The sequence below is a fragment of the Myodes glareolus genome, chromosome 17 (genome assembly GCF_982192425.1).
Source record: "Myodes glareolus chromosome 17, mMyoGla1.1, whole genome shotgun sequence".
In the NCBI taxonomy this organism is placed as follows: domain Eukaryota; kingdom Metazoa; phylum Chordata; class Mammalia; order Rodentia; family Cricetidae; genus Myodes; species Myodes glareolus.
Window position 1 is genome coordinate 25,159,907 of NC_142042.1, and position 26,474 is coordinate 25,186,380.

Genomic DNA, 26,474 nt, shown 5'->3' on the forward strand with positions numbered 1-26,474 from the left:
ACTGTACTTTAGAATTGGTGGGGGAGCCCCTTCTGGCCCTAGCAATATGATTCCTTTCCTTGAATTCCGCCTCAGGCTCCTTGTTAAAGTAACGGTTCATGGCATCAGGGTTTTATTGAGGTAAGCGATTTATTAAGGTTTATGTAACCACAGTCTAACTTTGGCTCTCTCATTACACTGTCATCTCTTTTCTAGTTCAGTGACATCAATTCATTTTTCACTGCCCTCAATTTTCCATCCTTTTTTCCTATCACCTTTCCATGTATCCACCTTTGTGGGTGTGGCATACTAACCTCCCTTATTAACGTGTCCCTTATGAAAGACCACTTTTTTCAAGACGCACCCCAGCACTTATGTGTAGTTTATCGTTGGTGACGGTGGCACTGTGGTTTTGTTGTTTTCTTTTGTAAGGATTCAATATTGCTTTACCTGAGTTGTAAGGTTCTGACATAATTTCTTTTAATAAAGTTTGATTAAATGAATATACAAATGTGTTGGTTAATTGCTTAATTTTCCATCATAAGAAAACATTTCTTTTAGCAGCCTTATAGACAATGACTTCAACACTGAATAGAGATCTTCCGATTTACTTAACAACTGTGAAGCATTTTTCAGAGAAATGTAATTCGAGACATACATTATTCATCTAATTTTATGTGTCTCTGTGTTGGGACGTGAATGTGCGAGAGCAGCTACCCTCCAAGTCAGAAGGGGGCACTGGATACTCTGGAACTGGAATTTCAGCAACTGGTTGTGAAACTCCCAAGTGGGTGCCGGGACCTAAATTGGGTCCTCTGCAAAAGCTCATGTACTCTTAGCCACCGAGTCATCTTCCAGCTGCGATTTTACACTAAAAAAATACTTCATGTGAATAGTTTCTATATTGCTGTTTTAATGACTACAGTTTTATTTACTATGGGGGTCTATAGTTTATCTTCTCTAACTCTTCAACACATTTCCACATCCCCCCAAGTTCCCCCTCTACACCCAGAAATGTTGTGCAGAAATGTTGTGTCCGTGTTCATCTGCAGAAGAGATTGAGCGATTGATTCAAAGAACTGACATGAGAAAGCATTTTACAGAAACTGCCAAATTGCCTCAAGCATGCACGGGCTAAAATCCTTCCAATTAGGAAGAGTGTCTTCTTTCTTAAGTGCCACGGATTTGATAGTCATATCCTACCAAATCCATCAGGAAGTCCTGGACTGTGTGACTGTTCAAAGCTAGGAGCCCCTTATCATCACTTCTGAAAGGGTAGAAACCTGTTCAGTTTCTCCAAACTTCTAGGTTCTGTTCCAATAACGTCTTTTTTTTTTCTTGTCTAGGTTTTCTATGCAGTTCATGCTTTCCAAGCACGAAGTGACCATGAACTCAGCCTCCAGGAGTACCAGAGAGTCCATATACTGAGGTTTTGTGATCTAAGTGGGAATAAAGAGTGGTGGCTGGCGGAAGCCCAAGGACAGAAAGGCTACGTGCCAGCTAACTACCTTGGGAAGATGACGTATGCTTAAGAAGACAAGCAGAAAATGACGTCATTTCCTGGCAGGTTACTGATTGACTACCTCATGAAACAGACACGGAAACTTCAGACCAGAAACAGTGCATCATGTTTTAAGGAAAATCTTGCTTCCTAATAGGATGATTTTGTTGATGTATAAAAAAATAGTTGTTGATAGATATTGCCAAGAGAAACAGCAGAGAATAGACAGCCTGGACTCCAACTACATATTTAAAGGTACAGATCTTTCTAAAAGATATATTTTGTTTATCAACACCAAGGAGTAAAAGAATAAGGTTTTCACTTTATTGTAATTTTTTTTTACTGTACTTGCCTTAAACATTTTTTACATCTTATTTGCACACACATGCTATATATATAATATATATTTTGCAGCTTATACATGATGAGTATGATACAGATTATACATATCTGTATATATATGTATTATAAATGACAGAATAATTACACATAAAAATAATTAACAGGTAATTAGAAATCTTTCCAATTTTAATGCATTTTTAATCAAAAGGGAAACAAAATATTGATAATATCCAAAACTTACTAAAAGTATACCACATGGTAGACATTGCTTTAGATTATTTATATAATTTAATACAACATAAAGAATAAACATTGCTTGCAAGTGGTAGAGGTGCATGCTTTCAAGGTCTCTGTTCCTAATGATTACATCATACACTCTTTGAATACAAATCAGTGATGTAAATAATGGGCCTGGAGGAAATCATTCTCAGATCCACATTTCAATATTTAACAGCTTTTCAAAATGAATAGCTTCCAAAGACTTCCATACAAGCCTGGGAGAGAAAAATGAAGTATCCAGATTTATTATTTGTACTTTTATTGTTGTGTTTAAGCATGTATGAAATTGTCTTAAAGCTGCTGTATATGATTACTGATGAAACTTTAATGAGGAAATGTTTTCCTTAATGATTTGGAGATGCATATGGAATGTGCATTCCACTTCAGAGACAAAAATGTAAATGCTTTAGTGGCCTGTTTGTACTCACACAAACTAGCTATAACCCCCACGCTCAGGGCATTGTGTTTTAACTTGGGTTCTGCTCAGAGAACTGGCCTCCAAAATTTCAGGCATATTCATTCAATCACGACATGTGATTGGATGAGAATAGATAAAGTGGAACAGACACAGGGAGGACATGAGCCAGGGAGAGCGTTCAGAAGTAGAGGAGGAAAACAAAAATAATTGGATGAAACAACTCTATAGAGGAAGTTTTATGAAGACGCAAATGTCTGGCATGCATTCACTTGGTCAGCATTACTGCATATCTGCTGCTTACCAGGCATCCTGGTAGATTGAAGGCTTTAGCACAGTTCAAATCAACACAGTGCCTTGCCATGTGAAGTTTACAGTCCGAAGAGGACAGTCCTATTTAGAGAACTAAAACCATGATGAACACTAGCAATAAACAGTGTGCTTAGAGGATCATGTAACAGTGATCTTCGTAATTTTGATTTAGCGGTGACTCATAATTAATGTAGATTTTAATTGCCCATAAAATTCCTAATGACACATTTTAAGATTTCTTACTTGGAGAGATTAGATCCATTTGATGTACATATATTACTCTGCATTTATAACTGAGCAATATCTATGACAAAATAAAAAGTTTTACTTCTACTGCAGCTGACTGAATGTCATACCCTCTTCCCTTATATGAAGGAAAGTTTGTACTACTACGGAATTCTTGAAAACAGCTTTATAAAATTTTCCTAACGTGGCTTTTGCACAGACTGCTTTCTTTTTTAAGTAGGATAACAAAAGATTTTCTAAAAGATATTAGAGACTTTAAATCTTTTTTGTAATTGCCCTTGAATTCATTTTTAAAACATAAATTTGTTTGCCTAAGGTTAAACAAAAAGAAATTGAAAGTTGCTACATAAGGACATTATGACAATGTTCAGAGGCATAATTTACACAGTGCAGCGTGTACCTGCACACCTGTATGTAACATTGAGCGTCAGTGTTTCACACAAAAATAGTTATATCAACAGCACAAATTATATCAATAGCACAGATTTCTGGCTGAAATAGGTGATTACATGCAGGAGCAACTTTGTCTACTGGTGTGGGCCTAGGAGTGATGCATCCCGTCTGACTGTTGAAAAATCTACACCAGGACAATCAACACTTCAGTTAGCTCCAGAGGAAGAACCATTATGAAGCCAGTGATTGCAACTTTCCTATCATGATGAGCACGTTACTACAAATGAGCTCTGAAAAACTACATAACACCTTCATTTTCTACTTACTTTCCTTAAAATCAATAGACATAAGACATAAGGACATGGACATAGAAGGACCCCACACACACACACATCAATAAATTGTAATTTTAAAATTATACATTATTTTACTAGACCTCAAAAAACAAATTTTCAAGATAGCATATAGGATGTTTGTATTTAAGCAGTTCAAAAGATGAAACCATTGGTTGCATCAGTATAATTGCAACTACACAAGCTAATGCATTTTGTTATATTACTCTTTAAATTAATATTGTACAGAATAAGATCCTCTGAAGTGGGCAATTAATTTTACCAAGATGAAGAGGAAGATTTTGTGGCTATTTTTGTTTTTAAAATAAATAAAAATATATGCATCTTATTTACATTTCAATTTTGAAATGCACATGTTCAAAACTACTAGTATATGTAATAAAGTGTAGTGAGTATAAAATACACATCTAGTAATATAAAATTGTCATTTGTGTGAAATCATGAAGTCACACAACTACTACTGGAACATTCTTTATATTTCAGAAAAAATAGCTTGAATTTGAAAGGTGGGTAGAGGCGAAGACAGATACATGGTTAGTCACAGTAATAGAGCAATGTGTGATGGATGTTAAACATTCAATCCTTCCAAAATATAATTCAGATTTTGTGCAATTGCTTTTTAAATGCCTGATGCTATTTGGGATGAACATAGTTGGGGTGATTTACAAAAATGAGTGTTTCAGCTACTGAATCATAGAATTAAAAATTCTTGGATTTTCTCGTCCACTTCTTAGACTTTTTTCTACCACGTTAACCTCACACAGCTATATGAATAAAAAGAGAAAATCTTAAGACATAAAACCCTCTAGGTCGTTTGCAGTAACTTCCTAATATATTAGGCAGTATAGCTTCCTATTATACCCACTTCATTGCTAACTAGTGACCTCACATTCAACATTCAGACCTCACAAAACTCAGGCTGAACAAACTTAGACATTTACATCGTAGTCATAAAGATGTAACTACAGTTCACCGGCTAGACAGACACTGAACTTGGAATTCTGTAGGAAAAGATCCTGTTTAAATTTAGGATGCAACTTGTAACATCTAATGTTGTAGCTACTTCCCTCTCTATATACACACAGATGTAAGAACTCATCACTTTTATGTGATCTACAAAACTACTCTAGTTCATGTTACCTTTCCTCAGGGCTCCTGGAGCTCAGGCTGAGATGTCTTAGGCATTACTGTCAGAGGCAGGTAAACCTGAGTATTTTGAAAATAACACTTTAGAAAAGACTAGAATTGAGATACTCTTGCTCATAAATCCTGAGACTATAGTTTTACTAAATAAGTTTTGTTTTGCTTAAACCTCCACTAAGGCATCTGAATGTATTAATTTCTTGTGATATTTATGATGACTGTACTGATGAAATTTCAGTTTGTTATCAAGTGATGTTTCCTGTGAACCCCGTGGTCATAACAATTTACAGTTTGTAACTAATAAAACTACTACCACACCCTTGTTAAGAACTGGAACCAACTTTTAAATACAGGTGTGCTTTGATTTATAGTGGATTGACATCCTGATACAGTCACCATGGGTTTAAAATATCCTGACCCACTAACAAATCTTGAGAGTTCTGCAAGTCATCACCACATGGAGAGCACCAGTTGCTTGTTGGCATGATTACATGAAGTACGGCAAGCTACATCTGCTCAGAAATGGAAGAGTATTATACAGTATATGCTAGCCCAGGAAGATAATTAGAAATGCAGATTCTAATAAATGTATATCAATTTTCTGCTACTAAAAAAACAATGAAAGCATTATAAACCAGGGTCCATTTGTATTAGTATCTTGCATTTTATCTCAACTGAACTATGTCTTATAAAGTAGGAAACTTGAGCAGGTTGGATGGTGGTGGCACACGCCTTTAATCCCAGCACTCAAGAGGCAGAGGCCAGTCTGGTCTACAAAGTGAGTTTCAAGGCAGCACCGAGAAACCCTGTCTCAAAAAGCAAGTCAACAAACAAAATCAGCAAAGCAAGAAATGAACACAAAAGGGTTCAAGTCATTTCATCTTAAGACTATTATTCTTTCAGTGCCATTTTTTTAAGTCACTAAATTCTACGGTCAATCTCATAAAGTACAACATGAAGAACATAAAAAGGATACTGCCTGCAAGGCAGTTTGCATCAATCCTAAAAACTTACAAGATCATTGCATTGGTTAGAATGTGCAATGTTCCCATCAGCTCATGTATTTGGTCATTCTGTTGCTATCTAGAGATGCTTTGGGGAAAGTTATGGGATCTATAGGAAGTTGAGATTCCCAGGAGGAAACAAGTCACTGGGGGAGGGCTTTGCGGTTTTGTAGACTCACTCTACTTCCTCTTCCTGTTTCCTGTCCGCCCAGACAACCTGATCAACTGGCCTCATGCTTCTGTGCCATGCCTTCAGCATCATAATGGACTCTACCCATTGGAGCCTGAGCCAAAATAAGCCCTTTCTCCCTTAAGTCGCTTCTGTCAGATACTTACCACAACAGAAAACTAAGACATCTACTCACTTGTCCACTCATTCACTGAGCCAACAGACAGAGAGCTGCCAATTTCAGGGCTAGTCAAGAGAAAACAAGCTTTCCCTTTACATAACCTGAGTGCAAGAAACACTTGTTTTGTTATACATAATCAAATTAAAACACACTATTGCAACTTTCATAACTGCTTCTTGAGGCATACTTTGCCATGAGTAAAAAAATAAAGGCCTAAGAGCTATTTGAGAAAAAAATCTAACATTAAATATATCTCTTAAAAATTATCAAAATGAGTTTGGCCCCTTACTTTACATACACACATACACACACACACTACATATACAAAAAATCATATTCACTGAAAGATAATTTACTTTCTAAATTCATTAAAATTTTCAAGAAATGACACAAAAATCAAAACAGTTGCCTCTCTCAACCCCAGCACACTTTCTGTGATGGGTAAGAATTTTCACTTCAAATACTGATAGGTAAACTGCATTGAGCATTATTTCCCTAATGTTTTCAAGATAGTGAGTGACTGGAATAACTTCTGATATAAGCTTGTGTCACATCATTTTGTGAAGTCAAAATTGCACTTGAATTACAAACAACAAACTTTTCCGAACTCTTTATAAAGTGGATTTGGAGTTTATACCAAAACAATTTTTATCAACAGAAAGGTGTTTCTCAAAACAAAAACATTTACAGGTAGATTTTTAAGCATGTCCAAGATATTTATTCCGTCTCTAAATAATGGGTTTATTTCGGTACTGGGGTCTAACTTATGAACAAATTAATGGCAATATTTAACAGAGTAGTTTAAAAATTTTTCCACAGAAAAAAAGACGAAGTTTAAGTTTTATCTTTACATATTTACCAATTTATTTTAGAATAATGATGTTAGGAAACCTAGGGATAAAGGAAAATTCTTTGAGATTAGATTTTGTAGATGTATCACATCTAGGGTGATAAGGCAATTCAATTCATTGACTATAGGAAATTATAGGATTTGGTTTAGGGAAAGGATGAGGTGTTCGCCAATTGTAAGAAGGATGCAGCATTCTGCTGTAATACACATACTGATCTGACACTGAAAGCATTGTTCTTTGTTGGGATATATATGTGAACTGATGGCCGACTAACTCATTAGCTTACCAGGCAACGATATGAACCACCTCATGCAGGATGATGTTATGGCTAGAGTTCACAGGAGGGAGAGAGAGGGAGATCTCCCCATAAGGCAGAGAACTGAATATTATAAAACACTATATTGAGTAAGCCCTGTCACCCGGAAGGTACCTTATTTTAGGAGTTTTAAATCCTGGGGTATTGTGCCAGGTGAACCATTTCTTTACATCTGCATATGTAAAGAAATCAATCTTCCGAAGTTCTCATCATGAATCAGTCATCATAATCACGATTTTCACACATTATGGACATTATAAGATAAAAATGCTAAACAGACTAAAATAAATGGTTGCAAGTTTGGCTAAATATTATTAGCATTTTAATGTAACAAACAATAGAGATTTGATCTTCAAGATTTTTATTAAGTTATAGTATATTATATCTTTTGTCCCAATAAGGATATATTTTTTTTAATCTTTAGAGCAATAATTGATATAAAAACCTATCTGGCCACACTACTTCTTGAGTTTCTTTTGGGCAGCTTTCTTCTTGACCATCTGCAATCGCTTCATAGCGTTGAGCTGTGATTCTTGTGAAGTTGGGCCTTTAAGAGACGCTGAGGCACTGCTGCTGGGTTCTGACGTGGTTTTGCTTGTGGTGCTTCCGCTGGGCCCCGAAGTAGCACTATTTCCATTCCCACTCAACTGCCCACTGCCTCCAGGTACTAAACTACTAGGACTGGGAAGGCCCACTTTGCTGACATTATCACAGCTAACTGAGCGGCTCAGGCCAGTCTTGCCTAAGGTTAGAGGTGGAAGTGGTTTTAATGGTACAGTGGGGGAAGAGCAGTTACCAGAACCCATTTTGGAACCGATTCCACCTTTGGATGATGTTGCCAGACTAGTCAAACCCACAGGCTTCTGGGTAGCTGATGAGGCAGCAGGTTTTCCACTGTTGTTTTGTGCTGTTGAATTCAGTTTTGCTGTTGACGGCCCAGCCGAAGATGTTTTGGCAGCAAAAGCTGCCCATCCAGTTAGGCCACTAGTTACTGAAGAGGACACGTTGTTACCAGAAGAATTTGCTGATATAACCGTGGGTGGCTTAAAAAAGAAAAAAAAGGATAAATATTACATTAGAGCCAAGTATAATCCAAACCTGTATAATATCTTTGAATGCAAACATTTAGCTGTGTATAAAAAGTGATGATTTGGCCAATCTGGACAATTCAACAAAATTAGGTTCCTATGAAGCTGGAAAAGCACATGGGAGTTTCTGTAGTCAGGGAGGACACTACAGAGCTTGTAGTTGCTGAATGCCACACTGTTCCAATCATTTCAAAGAAAATACATGAAATTCTTTTGGGGAACTGATTTTAGATTCAATCACAAACTACCGAAAGTATTACCTCGCCCATAATACATCCAATTGGAATCTACTTTTAATGGATAAAACTGTTTGCACCCAAGATATTCAGAAAAGAAACCTAAGTCAAAGATTCAATCCATAGCTATTTACAGTGAATGTGTTAAAGGAAACATCTATATTCAAGCTCTGAAGCCACTTAAAATAACCAAGCTGCCACAAACATTTGTGATTGAACTACAAAGCACACACAGATGTTTAAACTCTGAGGGTACATTACAAAGAGCTCAGATGCACTGTCGCAATGTGTGTTTCCATGGAAACTACAGCAACAGATCTCCACTGTCACATAGACTGACAGCTGCCTCTTGGACTGCACTGTGGCATTGTGGGGCCGTCTGCCATACTCCTAGCTCTTGTAAGGCTGGAACATTTCAGCCTCTGATCAACTTCACATGCTGTCTACCTTCATATTGAAAGGGTCTCAAAGATCACCCAGAGGTGAAGTCAGACAATGAACACACTGTGTTAAAATGGCAATATACAATATACAAAGATAGTAATATAATATTCAGATTACCTATTTATGTATTTGATAGTTTTGAACACTTATGAAATGGTTAGCAAAACATTATTAGCTCTTACAAGATTGCCTTCAATGTTGCCTAGATATGAGCAGTGTTTACCACCGGAAAAGTAATAAAGTAAGGTGCTAGGGGCCTTTATTTGATAATAGAAGTTAAAATATTGTCCATGTGTTCTGAAAAACCACATTTTTATAACAGCATCATATAATTATCTCATGATGTCCTGATTAGGAAACCATCTTATAAAATATAAATTCCTGTGACACACACTGCTGGGGACAGAAAAAGAAAGCAAAAGGAGACTATGTGGCACAATTTTAATTTTCTGTTCTGAAAGATCCATTTTTTTCTCTCCTTTCCTTTCTATCAAACATGAAACCTCCTGCCAAAGGGCTATGTGAGCCTTCATCAACCCTCACCAAAGAAAAGTTATTTGAAGCAACTAGAAAGACCAACGTTCAGTGAAAGCTAAACAAGAAGGAAGGCCTGTGTGTTGAGTGCTTAATTTTAATGACTGCTGTGACTGTGTTGATCCATAGAGTGACAAATGGCTTAGGACACAACCATTGTGCAAGATGTGAGACAGCACAAACTCGGGAAACCTAATAATGTCTCACATTTCAATGCAGACAGCCAATTTCTGATACAAAGGCTCCCTTTCTAGCCAATTACTGGTGACAGCCTTCATTTTCAACATCAGTCACTCAAATCATAAAGTTTCTCATCAAACTTCTACCAGGTGACTTTAGTCAGCCTGACTGAGATTAAAGTAGACGGAAAGGAACACACTTTACCTTAACTTCTGTTCTCTTGAATGCTAGGAAGGCTGTCTCTTGTTTAACTTTGGTGTCTGCTTTCTTAACTAATGGATCCTTGACAGCTGGAGCCACGGAGACAACAGTGGGAGCTGGTTTCTGTGGTGGCTTCTGAGTTTTCTGAGCCTATGAAAATCAGAGGAAAAAGTTAGATACAAAATCTTCACTGAGAAACAAAAATTAAAAATCTATTAAAGAACTACAGTAACTGAAAGGTAGCAATATTTCTTAAAAAGGTATCGTGATGATACTGAAGTAGAGACTACAGAAAAACAGTTATCAACATTAAACAGTTTTGCAGATCTCATCAGTTTCTGAATAGTAATGATATTATCAATCATGCAAATTAGAATTAATTAAATACTTTTTTTTAACAAGATAACCCTCCTGTTTTCCATAAAGAAAAATCACAAACTAAGGTACAACACCCCTTTGTTATCCAGGCAGAACTGGTTCCAGAACCTCTGTGGATGTTCAAGTTCCGTAGATAAAACTGGCAAAGCATCTGGGCCGAGTGATGCCTGTCTGTAATTTCAGTGCTCAGGAAGAAGGCTGATGCAAGAAAACTAGGAGTTTGGGGCATCCTGGGCTATAAAACAAGTTCAAGGCCAGCCTGATTTATACATAAAGACTTTGACCTTAAAACTTATGTGTTGACCAGGCGTGGTGAAACATGCCTTTAATTGTAGAATGTTGAAGATAGAAGCAGATGGTTGGGAGCTTGAGGTGAGTCAGGGATATACATACAGAGATCTTGTCTCAAAAGTCAAGAAAGCAAACAAACAAAACCAAAACGCCCTATGGGTTGGAGGCTCATTGAATAAAGAAGTGAAACCCATGTAAATGTCAGGGAGGAAAAACCACCTCTAAAGTTGTTCTCCCTCCCTCTCACCAAAAACAAAACAAAACAAAAACCCTCCAAAAAGTTGTTCTCTGTCTCTGCCTGCCCCCCTTCTCTCTCTCTCTCACACACACACCAAAGCAAAATACACCTAATGGTTGGAAGATACAACTCAGTTACAAAACACACTTGTCTAGTCTAGGCAAGGCCCCGTGGTTCCACCAGAAGCATTAATGGAAAAACACTGTATTTATAGATGACTTATTGAAGACTTCTGTAGACAGAAACTCATCTCTAGGCTACAAAATGCAAATGCCATGCAAACAGCTGCTATATATTGAGTTGCCTTAGAAAACAGCAGGGGAAGCAAGCCTGTATATGCTTTGTATTGATGCCTTCATGCCCCTAGTTCACCAAAAAGTGTTTTCAACCCAGTGTGGGTGGAGTGCATAGATGCTGAGTTCATGGAAATTGGGGGACAATCAGTGATGTCCAATTAGCACCACTCAGTATGAGGCGCACTTTCTCTGTTTTTTCAGTTAACCAAAGAATTATTTTCTTTTTAGGGTTCAGGGGTAACTTTTTAAGTTACTAAAAGGGAGTTAAAACCAACTCAGGTAATTTACTGGTTTTAAACACTGAATGAGAAGGGAAGAATTATTCATGAATAATTGATAAACCGTTGAGGTTTTTCATACTAGCGAATTAAATCCTTTGGAATAGTGTATATGTTTCCATGTTATCTAAGGAGAATTTTATTTATGTTCCTTAAGCATTTTCAGTTTTGTTTTGACCAGTAACTGACTTGAAGACAAAGCATGTTACTAAATTTTCTTAAACATTTTAATCATTTTTCAGATTCTTGGTGTTTAGTGTATGAACAATCCTAGCTATATATGCAATATGGAGCAGGGATTGGAACCGTTTTTAGTAACAAGGAGAACAAGGGTTGAAGACCTGCTCATTACTTCTCCAGCTGTGTTACTGCAAGTGGAACATAAATGCCTAAGAGCCTCATTCTTTCACCTGCAAATGGTGGCAGCACCATCTGTTCCAAAGGTGTGTTTATGAGGATGAATTGTGAGTCTGTAAGAGTTTAGCCTAAGATCTCATAATGTTAAGTGCCGATAATAATAGTTACTATTAACTAGCATATGAAAGAATCTGGCTTCGATCCCCAGTACCTCCATCAAAATAAAATAAAATGTAATTACCATGCTGGTTATTGTCAATTTGACACAAACTGGAGTCACCTGGGAAAAGGGAACTTCTGAGAAATACCCAGATCAGAACAGTCTGTGGTGGAGTCTGCTGAGTCATCTTGATGAATGACTGATAGGGGAGGGCCCAGCCCTGGGCCCATCTCCAACAAGGAGGGCCTGGGCTGTATAAGAAAGTTAGTAGTGCATGGACTGGAAAGGAAGCAAGTAGGCAGCATTCCTCTGTGTGTGGTGAAGCAGGAAAATATGACTTAAAAGGCAGACATGGGGCGAAAACAGAGAGACCATATACATGCTTTTATGTGACATACACCTCACACACACACACACACACACTATATCTTTCTTTATTTTAGAAGTAACTGAAGGCCACTGGGAAATATAAATAAAGTGAAGTATCTATTCTATCTGAAGAAATCCAAGCACTATAATGAACAGAACAGACTGAAGGGAAGTAAAGAGGCCTCTTAGAAGGCTATGGAACTAGGTAAGTAATGAGAGAATGTAGACTAGGCAGTGAGAATGAAGTGAGCAGACGTGAAGGGCACATGACGTGAATACACCTAAGCTTAGCAAACAAAGGTTCTATGGAAGGCATCAGGCATAATGTCTAGCTCAGGCAAATGTGGGGAAAATTTAGAGAAGAAAAGAATTTTAATTTAAGAATATTAAATTTAAAGGATCAGTAAGATCAAGTCAGTTATGGAAGATCATATACAAAGGGAATTAAATCATGTACATAGATTGATGTAAGCTAACTTAAAAAAATAAGAGAAGAAAAAACTTGGAATTGTGTTTAACTTCAATTAGTAAGAGAATTACGATGAAATAACAATAAAATATTCTAGAAATTTAGGTCTTTCGCCAGTAATTTCTTTGGAAAACCATCCATTTTTAATGGACTGTGGATGCTCTGTAATGTAGCACACTGCTGCTATGTGGCATGCTCTGCCAAACTGACAGGAAGAAGGGAAGGCCAATGAGCCCTGGGCCGTAACAAATGGTCACATGCTGGAAGAACAGGAACTTTGAGAGCCCACCCAACAACATAAAAGGAAACAAGTAGTTTCTAGGGTGCGAGGAGTATTTGGACTACGGAGGTACTTTACGCAGGGCAGGGAGCTCCAGAAGCGCTCACCCGTGCTAGGGTGGGACTTCTGGTGAGGTGGCTGCTTTTGTGCCATCCCTCCTCCTTCAGCACCTTCACCAACATTCCTCTTCGTAGCCCCAATAAAAAACTCATTGGTTTACCAAACTGGACATTAGTGCAATCATTCCTGTCTGTTATGGTGTGTGAGTGAGTCTGATCATGTGTGTGCTGTGTGTCTGGGTGTTCCATCCACAAAGGAAATGTCTCTCACGTGACAACTGCTCATCTGAAATAATTTTGGTTGAAGTCATAGAGAGCTAATTTCAATAAACTAACAGATTAAATAGGCATTTCTTGTTACAAAGGAAAAATATAAATACCAACAAGCTTACTATTTTTGATAGAATAAAAATATTTCCTATTTTTGCTTTATTCAATTAAACATCAAATAGATATCTTCACTTTTACTTTAGTTAAGAAATTGAGATCTTAAAAAAAATACACGGTCAAACATACAGAAATTCATTTGTTTAACAGACAAGGAAATGCTTCTGTTGAGAGATATAGGAAGACACTCAGGGAAGAGATGACAAACTGCTGAAACAGACAGCAACTTCTGGATTTCTTTAAAACTTGACAAATAAAAGTAATTTACTATTTTTTAAAGTTGATAAAATCATAAACTCTTCAATATGAGCAGTTACGTTAATGAAGAGTACACTGGGGGCGGGGGCGGAGAAGAGGTGCAGCGCATTATAAGAACAAGACACAGGCCGCTCAATGTCAATGAGAAGGAAAGGCCAGAGAAGAGCGAAAGGAGGACACAGACACACACAGGCCTCGGCACATCTGCGTTTGGTGGTTCCCACTCACTCAGGAATAGATCTTTTCTATGGCTTCTTAACAACTCAGCAGAGACTGGGGGTTTCCGTACCATGCGCTTCATGGTATTATAAAACGTCTGCAATTAGTGTCAGGCTTATAAGAGCATTTTACTTTGTGTTTCTTCACTCCTGCTCATATAAATGAGGTCAAAGGGTGACCGGAGGAGGACATATATACAATACGCTCTGGTCTTCGGCACAGCGACACAAATCCATACAAACAGTATAAATGCGAACACTTAAAAGTTCATTTTTTTTCAGTAAGCTAAATGTTCTAATTTTCATTTTAAAATCACATATTGACAAAGACCATCAGATGCTCGCTAAAATGTAAAGTAGGATTCTTACCATTCTCTTCATTTGTCTGGTGCAGCGGGCACAGTACCACACCAGGCGAGGGTCATTCACTTCTTTGTCTGTCACTTGGGGTTTATGGCAATCCTGGTGGTAGAGGTTATGGCACTCTTGACATTCTACTAACTGATTTCCAGATGCCACTGTCATTTGTCTAAGAAAAACATTGCATTAAATACTATAGTTACTTCAGCACACAATTTAAAGTTATTTCCACATTCTTCTGGTAAAGTTTGTTATGTTAAAGGAAAAGAATCCCAGAAAAATAATCATTTAAATCATTAGTGAGAAAAATAACACTAATACGAAGCTTACATAAGCCCTTCATTCGTGAAAAGTTATGCTTAGTCAATAATTACAGCATTTCAATCAGCTTAGCTATATTTATAGCCACTTATCGTTGCCCTCTGTTTCTATGTCTCAGCAGGTACTAGACTCTCCTAGCCCACTGGCAGCACTTGCCTGGTATCTCTATGAAATCCCTTGGTAAACAGCCACATTTGTCAGTCTTCATCATTAATAAGTTAGGTACACTGAGTGCGAAGGCACACGTGCCCGAGAAAAGGGCATCTCTGTGAGTGTAAGACTAGCAAGGACTATAGAGCATGTTCTAGGTCAGCCTAGGATACAGTGATAGCCTGTCGCATAAAGCTTGTTTGAAGAAAAACAACAGAAAACAAAAGTTCCCTAAAGATGAGAACCTACTCTAGTTATGTGTAATTCGGTAGACGCAGGCTGTCTGGTATATATCAGATCAATGTAAATAAATCTGAATGGATTGTAGTAGCAGGTGCATCAAAAAAAGGATTCATCCCAAAAATACAAGAAAGCAATTACCACAGGCTTAATGTATTTTATGAAGTGTCCTGAGAAAAGATAACACGGCCACTGAGTGTCTCCCTGTTAGTACTTTCACAATATTCACTTATAGGATGCTAATTTTCATAGCAGATTAGGGGTGAAAGTTTCAACATATACGGAAACATGATGTTACTCAGAAGTATATCAACTCATTTTTTGTAAGGCTCACAAAAGCTTATATTTTCTTAGTTCCAATGTACTAGAAGTTAACATTTTTATTAGAATAGCCACAAAAATAATCTTGTTTACTGTTATGCAGTGAAAACAATAAATTGAACATTAGTCCTTGACATGAATACAGAGACAAGGTTTCTCTGTAGCTTTGCAGCCTGTCCGGAAAATAGCTCTTGTAGACCAGGCTGGCCTCGAGCTCACAGAGATCCACCCGCCTCTGCCTCCCCACTGCTGGGATCAAAGGCGTGCGTCACTACTGCCTGGCAAAAATTTAGTTATTTCTGCAAAAACCAAACCAAACCAATGTATCTTTTACTAAGCAGAAAATAGTTCTACTAATAGAAGATAACTGATCTTCTATTAAATTATCTGCTTCTGTAATTATGCATTCAAGTTTAAAATGTGATTCAGGATAGCCTACACTCACTTCCACTACTCTCAGGGAAAGACATAAGGGTGTTCTAAGAAACGACAGGTACCAGTTTGCTTTTTAAGTGTCATCAGCAATTCAGAAAGAAAGAAAACGAAGATGGTTGCAAAAGAAAGATGGAGCTGAGGTTCCTGGCCGATTGTCCCTCACTTAAAAGGATGCAGTCACTTCCTCTAGAACATAAGAAGGCAGACAGGGTTACCACAACATAACAGACTGAAGAAGCTGTGGTCTGACAAATTTCAGTGTGTTAAAGTGCTCTGTTCTACTTACTTCTTCACCCCGAACAATAAAAACAAAGCAGAAAAGTTCTAACAAATTCTATGACTTTGGGGGCTGGAGGGCAGAATAAATAGAGTAGAAGGAGATTTTTGCCCCTTCTAAGGAAACATGACATCCTGTGCTGGGTGTAACTTACCTACAAACAACACAGGCCAAGCCCATCTCCATCGCAAAATCATCAGCACTGGTCTCCTCGAAGCTGGAGAGGTCAGCCATAGCTAAATCCTTGCTGGTTTGGACAGTAATGGGAGAAGATCGGGTCTCTGGTTTCTCCAATCTAGGTTTCTTAGGAATATCGACTCCTTCAGTGGCATCTTTCATCTATAAATAAAACCGATAAACTTAGACAACATTGCGGAGACTAAGAGAGACTTGGATCTAATCTACATGGAAAGTTGAAAAAGACAAGATCTCCTGAGTAAACTGGGAGCGTGGGGACCTTGGGGGATTGTTGAAGGGGGGAGGGGAGAGGCAGGGAGGGGAGCAGAGAAAAATGCAGAGATTAATAAATACCAAAAAAAAAAAAAAAAGAAGAAGAACCCAATGATGAATGATCCTGAAAGTCACATGGCATAAAGTCTAAGTCACAGAGAGGAAAGATGGGCAATGTCTATCTTACAGACAGGAGAGCTATACATTTAGATCGGTTGAAAAAACTATAATTTGAGTTGGAGTCGAGGGAGGAGTAGGAGAGGAGAAAGGGAGGGGTAGAAATGATGTAAATACAGTACTCATATAAGAAATTCTCAAAGAAAATAAAATTGAAAAAAGAATTAAGATTACTTTATAATTAGCATGCTAAAAGAAACTAGCCAGATATAAATAAATCAGAATAGTCTAATAAATATCTACATTCTGTTTTGTATTATACATACTAGAGAACTCTGGAAATTCAATGGATATACAACCTTTCGTCTTTCATTTAAGATGTTTGGACTTGCAAAAAACAGTTATTACTAATATTGCTATGTAAAACAACACCAGCAACAACAAAATAACCAAAAACTGAAGGGTTGGGAATATGTCTCACTGAATATGCTTTCTGAACAAGCATGAGCGACCAGAGTCTGGCCCTAGAACCCATGTAAGAGCAGGCGCGGAGGTGGACTGCAATCCCAGCACTTGGTAGCTTACTCCATTAGCTGGAAGTACTGAGCTCCAGGGTCAGCAAGAGACCCTGCCTCAGTAAATAAAGTAGAGTAATTGAGTGGACATTCAGAGTTGACTTTGGGCATCTACACACTCATGTGCACATACTCATACACGTGAACAAACATAGAAATAGGAACATACACTATACATATACATGTGCGAAAAAACCACTTTACTTATGAGCAATATACAAACTGTATTGAAAAGGTAAATAATGAGCTGCCTTCCTTTCCACACTAAATGCATTGCCATATATGCTTCAAAGCTAATTCTGAAAATTTAAGATATGAAAGCTATAGGTAGATATGTTGGATTCACAAAAATTAAATTCTGAAAATACATAGATAATTTAGAAATCCTGAAGTTTATTGGTAAAGGTATGGATTTAGTAAGACAATTCTGGGTAGTAATTTGGTTATTTATAGTAATGATAAATATATAAGTATCCACATCCACTTAAGGCATATAGCTTACAAAAATTATTAACATGGTCACAGAAATGACCATGCATCTCTGTGATTAAGCAGCTCACTGAAGTTATATTATAACAAAGAAAAAGGAGAACTCTCCTAAATTTCCTAACTGAAAAATTTCTTTATTCACAGAATGAACGCTAATGGTAGCTAAAAAACAAACAAATAAATACCAAGACCTACACATAAATTTCAAAAACCACACTGGTCACAGAGACAGCTCAGTGGGTATATGTGCTCGCTACCAAACTTGTGACCTGAGTTTGAGTCCCAAGACACACTCGTTGGAAAGCCAGAACTGACTCCCTCACACACGCCTCACACTCCTGCAAATAAATGAATGGAATAAAAACTTAAAAAACGAAGCATCACTAAGTAAAAAAAAAGTGACTCAATGACAACACAAACAGTATAATAACATTTGTGTAAGAATAAAAGCACTGTTCATGAATATCAATTATTTAGCAATAGTATTAAAATATATGGGATAATATGCCCCACCTGAGGGCAAGGGCTATCGAACATAGTTTTACGCATTTTTTGTTAGCGGCCAACTTTAATGACCATTTGCAAACTTACCCAACATATACAATCAAGAAATAAATACCTGTAGCCTTCTCGAGATGATTGCCATCATGTCACAGAGTTCAAGGTTCATCACACCGATTCTTTCAGTTCTACTTCTAACAACTACTGTTGCCAGAGTTACGATTAAAGTCTGCATTATTTTCCCGAGGTACAAAGGCTGGACGACAGCCATCTCAAGTAAATGGACAAATACATGTTCCTAGATTTTACTCATTTTTTTTTTAAAGTTCAACCACTCTAGCTAGCAAACCATATTTACAGAGTGATCATTATGTAGCTATAACCGTTGCTACAAAAAGTAGACACAGACGTTCTTTCTGCCTTTGGCAATGGTGTGTCCTTTCATGAGCCAGGCCAAAGCAATCCTTACTTTATCAGCAGGTCTCTTTTCAGCGTCTTTCTTTATCTTTTCAGTTGCGAGGGCTTTGCCATTACTACTGCCGGAAGGAAGACTGGATGATGTTTTGGGCTCTTGTTTGATAGAAATAGATTTCGTGCTTGGAATTTTGGGTGGTTCCACATCCTGAAGGGTAAAATAAAAAATTAGAGACCTTCATTTTATTCACAACAGAAGGGCTGGGATTATTGTTTGGTGGCAGGGCACTTGCATAGCATGCTGAACAAGGTCCTAGGTTTAATTAAAAGAGAAACAAACACAAAAAGTAATAATCTAAAAAATTTTCAGTTAAAAATTAACTGCCACATCATAGTCAATGAAAACTTCTTCTCTACTATGGCCTCACTAAAAACTAACAGATTCACAGCCAGCACCTATCTGATGTTTTGACAATGTGCATGTATGTCCATGAGCTAACTACTGCGGCCACATGCCATTATCCCCCAGACCCTCCTGTGGTCTCTGTAGCCACCCTCTTGCTAGAACGTTCCGGGCAGTAAACCTGGGTTGTTGGCATAACTACGCTTCAGATTCTGACTACACTCAAGCTAGTCATACAGTTCTGTCTCCCCTCTTAGTTGGGCAGCTGTGTCCCCACACCTGGGTCACTCGGGGGGTTCAGAACTAGAACAGTAGAAGACTTCTTACAGAGAGTTCCTATGTGCTGGGTGGATACTACTCAGGCTAATTTACTTATTTTGCAGTAATTTCTACAATTCTGCAAGAGAGTTCTTAGTCTCCTCATTTTGCCAAGCTTGGGTGAAATAAAGGTATCAGGTAACCCAGTTCCCTTACTGTAAAGTGAGGAAAATAGGCAATACTAATTTCAAGGGATCATTATTAGAACAAAAGTTCACAAACCACTTAGAAAAGGGCCTACTTAGACACCATAAAGGTTCAAGGTACATAAACTGATGTCAAACAACCACAAGAGGCAAACTGGATTTTCAAAAAGTTTGGCTGGCTCTACAACATACTCTGGTCACACAGAGCTGCCACTGACCATCAATAATGGCGCCACACAGTTCTGACATCTATAACCTTTATCTTTACCCTTATATTATCCTGTTCATATTTAATTCATTCTGTGGAAAAATCCCTTTGTTATTTATATTTTTATCCTTAAAACATTAGAGAATAATTAGAAATAAGTTTGGACACCATTAACACATTAAAAAATAATGATAAAGAACTGGAGACTAAATTGCAAATGAGTGGTTTTCTACCTACCAAGGAGTAAAATAGCACACCTTGCAGACTAGTGGTTCTCAGCCTTCCTAAATGCTTTGATACAGTCCAGCACGTTGCGGGCCCCCAACCATAAAATTACTCTCATTGCTACTTCTTAACTACAATTTTGCTGCTGTTCAGAACAGTAATGCAAATATTTGTGATCTGCGATGGTCTTAGGCAACCCCTCTGAAAGGTCGGTCACTCCCAAAGGGTTGCAACTCTCAGGTAAGAAGGACTGCTCTAGTCCAAACTAACAATTCTGGGTGGCTCTTTGGAAGCTTGAAGGAAGAGAACAATACAAAGATTATAATTTCTTTGTGACTAAAGAGCGATTATTACGGCAGAAAGTCTTTCAAGAGAATATACACGCTATCACTGGACCACTATGTGCACCTCAAAACTCGTTCCAAGATTTGTATTCGGGTAGATACCTTTTGAGTTGGACGGTAACTTGAATCAATGCCCCGAGCCAAAGACTCATCAAGCAGTGCTTTTAGTTTTTCAGCAGAATCTTTACTCTTTGAGTGTAAGAAACCTAGTGCTTTCAGAAAAATGGGATCGAGTTCCAAGTTCACAGTAGCAGCCATTGCAAACACCTGAAGAAAAAGAGGAGCAATTTAGATAGTGCACAGTTAGATATCCTTACTTTTACCTATTTTGTTTTCTTGCTTATAATATTTTAAAACATCTGGAAAGTTAGTAGAGACAAAGTAATGGCTGACATTACCTGGTTTCCCTCTCCCCGCTGGAACAACGGATGTTACCAGCTCCAATGTATCTACACTCACCACCACCATATATTTGAGACAGTCTCCCTAAATGTCCAGCTGGACAATTTGAGATCCTCCTACCTCCAACTCCTCACGGGTGAGTTTGGGGGTGTGTGCCACCACACCTGATAATAGCAAAGGCTTTTCTGTTTTTGTTTGTTTGTTTGGTTGGTTGGTTTTTTGAGACAGAGTTTCTCTGTGTAACAGTCCTAGCTGTCCTGGAACTAGCTCTGTAGACCAGGCTGGCCTCAAACTCACAGATATCTTCCTGCCTCTGCCCCCTGAGTGCTGGGATTAAAGGAGTGCGCCACCACCGCCTTGGCATGGTGGTTTTAATACAGACAGATCTTTAATCACAGAGCATCCTCCTGGTTATCTCTAACAACATATCTATAACTTATGGCACACAAACTTGCCTGCTTTCAGGTCAAGTTGACTGCACATCAAAATGTAGCTTTTCAAGTCTTATTATTACCACAAAAGTTGAGATTTGGTATTCATGGACGGGGACAAGGATGTCACAGGAAGACAATGGCTAACCGGTCCATGATAGAAGTCACTGCTGTAGCTTTTAAAACTGTTTCTTGTTTTGTTTCTGTATAGTTTTTCATTCTCCTCAGTCCTCTGCTATTTTTAATATCTCAGAAAGCATATTAGTGGTAATCTTATTATATGACATTTAGATGGTGGGATCTCTTGCATTAAGCTATTTCTCAAAAACAGGTCTCTGAACGCTGATCCTTCCCTACTGCGTGTATCCCTCAGGTGTGATAATGCTTGCTGTCCTAAGGAGCTTAAACAACGGTTGCACAGCCAGGCCACACATCAAAGGTCTGCAAAAATTCTCAACAGTCAAGTTTTGTTTTCAGTTAATACCAATGTTATCAAGTGGCTCTACTTCTAGCTGTCATTTTTCCAAAACACCTTTCAGGCAAGGAATTATTAAAATAAAAATGTACCCTTGGTGTTCAATCCTTTGATCAATATACTAAGGTTTTAAATCCTCTTCTATCCTTAAGTTTAATAGGAACGCAACACAGGTACCAGGCTACAGTTAAGGATCTGTTGGCAATTCCACAATAATCTCCCATTTTCAGGGGCTTAGAATACCATTAAAATTTGCTGTAGGTTGAATCTTGGTATATGAAAGCACCGGTTGGAAATGGATTTCATTTATTTCTTATCCTATTTTTCTCTTTATACCTTGTCAAGTTTGAGTGGACACAGACAGAGAGATGGACACATATATACCAGGCTCTTTATAAGTTCCTAAAAATCTATTATCTATTTGATAATCAAAAATGAGTGTTAATTCTATGCTCTACTAAAATATCATCTGTCTGAATGACCTCGGTAATGGAGTTTGAAGGCTAGTACCAAAATGAAAAAGTAACCAGACCTCAAATAGTCATGTTAGTAAGAATTTAACAAAATGGAATAGGCTCTGTTGCTACCTTATATTACAGGTATCTTTTCCCAAGAATGACAGGTTCGGGGCATTATTTTAAATATGAGGCTGGGCATCATATTCATTAATACTGAGGAAAATAACTTAAATTTTTCCATGATTAAAGAAGTAAACCCACTGTTCCAGATCCTACAAGACTAACACACTCTAATCTTTCTATGACCTAATTTATATAACTACAAGCATACTAGTTTACTTAACCCAAGATAGTCTATTTTACAGGATACTGAGCAAAGAGCTGATACCTAGAGAAATCCTTATATGAGAAAAGCGCTACTTTCTTTTCTGAAAAATGGAAGCAAGTATTGCTATGTATGTCTGTCCTCACAAATGAAATGCCTATAGATTAGGTGACCTATGGTGTAAGATTACAGAACCTGTCAATCTCAATATTCTAATGGAAGCCTTGTAGTCAGTTCCTTTTATAACAGACCTGGCATGCTTTGTACTTCTGCCATAAATCACTGATGTATCTTTCAAACTCAGTGGTGCACATGATGAAATGTGGTGTGTGTGTCTGTGTGTGCATGCACGCACGCACGTGCAGGTATGCTCAATTTTTAAGATCATGAAATAAGAAAGGTTTGGAGACCACTGCTCTAATCTAGCAACTTATTCCTCTTTTGCTTCTCTCATGGTTTATTTAAAGTACAAATCATTCTGCAAATCCATCCAGGTTTTCATTCAGCCCAGCCCTTCTCCCTTCCCAAGCTAACTTTATTATCAGCCCTGACTCATTAATAATACATTCCCCTATATTTCAACTTTTTCCTCAAGCACTTTGTCTTTACTGTTCTCACTGATGACATCACCTTGTTAGAACCTCCTACAAGGCAGTGCTCACTAACTTGTCCCACCTGAAAGGCTACAAAGGTATTTATAGGGAGCCTCTTCCACACTGCTGATTTTAGAAAAACAAATCCATGACCCCATTTGCCAAGCTCTCCCTCGCGTCTCCCCACTCTAAGTGCAGACATGAGCTCTTCCTTCTCTCTCCTCGGCATTACGTGATCTTAGAAAACTTTTAGCGAACAACTTTATTTAGCTCTTTAATGGCAAGAGCTTCACCCTCAGCCAGTGAGTAAGGTCTTCCACAGCTACTCTCTTTGACTACAACCTTGGTTAATTTCCTCCCCCTCCTTTCTGCATTCCCACGTCATGGTCTCTGAGTTTCCAGCGGCTCCATTTCTCCCCTGTGCTGTTTCTTCACTGACATGCTCTTGTTCCAACTTCTTCCTCAAACCAAACAGAAGCAGTCGGTGGCGTAAAATAAGTTACGTGCATGTAAATACAGAACAGGAAGACAGATGAATGAATATGTTCAATATGTGTGAGTTTATTTTAAAATCCTAAGTGTTGTTTAAAACAAAGAAATGTAAGAAAATTAGTATTTATTACTTCAAAACTATCAGTGACCTAGTGAAGTGGTAGGGATGATGTTGGTGGGAGTGAATAGTTAGGTCATACTAGCAATTATCTGTCGCAAATATAAGTCACACTAGAACTTCCATTGCTGTTCAATGGGCTTCTCTCACCCCCATCTCTTACCTTCGTTCATGGGGAGCATGTTATTTCTTTCCTGTTCAGCTTCTACTCTAGGACAAGCCTTTCAACGACGCTCTCCTATTCCTATTGATTAGTGTTGCAATTCATAGAACAGGGACTTCTACCCATAATTCTATGAAGATAACCTAACCACGGTTAATTTAGATATACAGAAACCTAAAGTATACTATTTTCTCTTCTACACATTTCTCAGTTCTTTGTAGATTTCCCCTGCATGGATTAAAGATGAGATACTCAGGGCTATTCTGGGTGTCTTTTGAGTGTATCACACCCTCTTCCTAATCTGTCTTTGAGATCAACAGCACAGCTGCACAGGCATCCCCTGCAAACATGTGAGAAGTTCTAACTCTTGGCTTCCACTTCCTAACTACAGAAGAAAAACTCTGGGATGACGCCCGCTAATCTGCATCAAACCTCCTGGGCAAACCCAATTTATTTTGCATCTTGAGAACTGCTGTTCCAGAAAATCTGCTTTTTGCCAGAGATCATAAACTTCTCTTTCAAGTCCATGGTTTTCTCAGGCTATCTCTTTCCACAGAGTTAACAGCAAAGTTAGCCTGGCTATCTTCCTGAGGCATCCTGTTGAGCATGACCCAGAGGAGTCATCTGCACCCTTATTTCTCCTAGCTAGTTTGAAGTATAGCTTTCTCTTTACAAGTTACCTTCTGTCTCTGGCTACTATCACTTGATTGGAGTCATATCTGCTTTTTTTGTTTGTTTGTTTGCTTGTTTTCTTTGTTCATTTTGGTTTTGAAACAGGGTTTCTCTGTATAACAGTCCTGGTTATCCTAGAACTAGTTCTGTAGACCAGCCTGGTCTCTATCTCACAGAGATCAGCCTGCCTCTGCCTCCCGAGTGCTGGGATTAAGAGAGTGCACCACCACCACCCAGCAACACAGCAACATTCCTTATTTTAAGACCAAGTAAATACATTAAAAGTACTTCGTATTTTATAAAATTTTCTTTGCATCATTATATTTAACTTCTAAATCTTTTCTCTCTTTCTATCCTTTCCTTGGCTCATCTCACTCATGCTGTTCTTATTATTGCTCCAACTATCTGTCCTTGCTTCCATGCTTTTGATTTGCTACCAATATGTTCTTCAGCAATTATACATATTTTGTTGTCAATTAACATCTCTAGGCAGATGATTCCATATGTTTTTTTTTTCTGACTTTCTTAAGCCTGAATCTCGTTTCCCTTATTTCTGTGTTCCTCTTTAAATAATGGCTAGACTATCATTTGGTTAACTCATCAGAGCAAAGACTAATGTTTTTCTCTTTACTCTACACAATTCTAATCACTTCAGCCAACGACATTAAAGAAATTCAACTGTCTTTTCCTCTCAACAAAACCAAACCTCAGAAAGCAAAACAGTCATCAGTTTTATGAGTAGGAGTATGTAAGGGTTCTGATCTGAAACATTCACTTTCTTTCGTCTGTCTTTAATTCCTCAATCTCAGTAGCTCATAACTTCTGTATGCAGGTGTCTGTATGTGCATGGGTGGTGGCAGTGGTGGGGGATGCGGTTATTTTCCCTGGCATTTAGAATTTAACAGGTGCTTTTAAATATTTATTGGATGAACTAGATTTCGGCTAACATGTCATTTTTCAGGGTTCTGTGACAGCCCCCCCCCCAAATTAAACAGCCCTAGCTAAATCTATGCTTTCCTTTGGGTCCCTTTCACCCTGCCTGTTAATTTCAAAGTTCAAAGTTGATCACTTGCTAGTGCATGCGATAAACGAAACTGACTATCCATGAGGGTGCAATACTAGGATTACCATTACAACACTGAAAACCCATCCATTCCTGTCTCTGCAAGATTTTGCAATTCTTTCCAATAAACTTTTTTTTTTTTTAAAGATGCTGCCATTTTCATCCTTCCCTTGAGCACCTGGCCCATCTGGAAACTTAGAGCAGGAGATTAAAAACCCCAATTACAAAACAAACCAAGCGCTAAAGAATCTGTAAAGAGACAGAAAACACTTAGAAATGAGACTCCTTTGAAGGAATGCAAACAGATGGGCGGCCTCGTATAAGGAAGAGTACTTGACAAGAGAGCCAGAAAACGAGACGTAAAACAGGAGCTGCAGAGAGGTCTCCGGAACCCTTCGACAAAGGTTTGAGAGTTCCACGGACCCAGTCCCCAGGGGCCGCGTTCTCAGTGCACAGCGCTCTGAGAAGCACAGTCCTTCCAAGATGGGGAGCGGTTAAGATGCCGCACGCAACTGCCCGCAAATGAGGTTTACCCCCCCAGCAGGGAGGAGCCCAACACCCGACGGAGCTCCGCTGCGGGCGCCCCTCGCGGGCTCTCGAGCCTCCCCGAGGCGCCAGGACGCGGGAGGACCCTCGTCACAACTCACCGCTCCGCCCCGCCACTCTGTCCGTGCCCGGCAGCTCTTTCCGAACCCGTCCCCGCCCTAACCGGCATCCGAAGCGAGAAACAAAGGTTCCCGCAACCCGATCGGGAGGGGAACGTTTCCTGGGGAGACAGCAGGA

General features: G+C 38.5%; 2 protein-coding genes across 3 annotated transcripts in view; one reads left to right on the forward strand and one right to left on the reverse strand.

The window, feature by feature from the left end:
• Arhgef38 (Rho guanine nucleotide exchange factor 38) overlaps window positions 1–5,299 on the forward strand; it is a 103,166-nt gene extending 97,867 nt beyond the window's left edge. For both annotated transcript variants that reach the window (XM_085677698.2, XM_048456751.3), the window contains exon 14: window positions 1,326–5,299. In XM_085677698.2, coding sequence (XP_085533824.2) covers window positions 1,326–1,511 — 186 coding nt within the window. In that variant the 3' untranslated portion in view covers window positions 1,512–5,299. The remainder of the gene's footprint in view (window positions 1–1,325) is intronic.
• Window positions 5,300–7,771: 2,472 nt separating this feature from the next.
• On the reverse strand, window positions 7,772–26,474 carry Ints12 (integrator complex subunit 12). The gene is made up of 7 exons (XM_048456754.3): window positions 26,339–26,474; window positions 20,602–20,766; window positions 18,911–19,063; window positions 16,464–16,648; window positions 14,575–14,734; window positions 10,171–10,317; window positions 7,772–8,527 (listed from the first exon to the last, which is right to left on the reverse strand). Exons 2-7 carry the CDS (start codon window positions 20,755–20,757, stop codon window positions 7,943–7,945), a joined length of 1,386 nt encoding a protein of 461 aa, XP_048312711.3. The 5' UTR covers window positions 20,758–20,766; window positions 26,339–26,474; the 3' UTR covers window positions 7,772–7,942.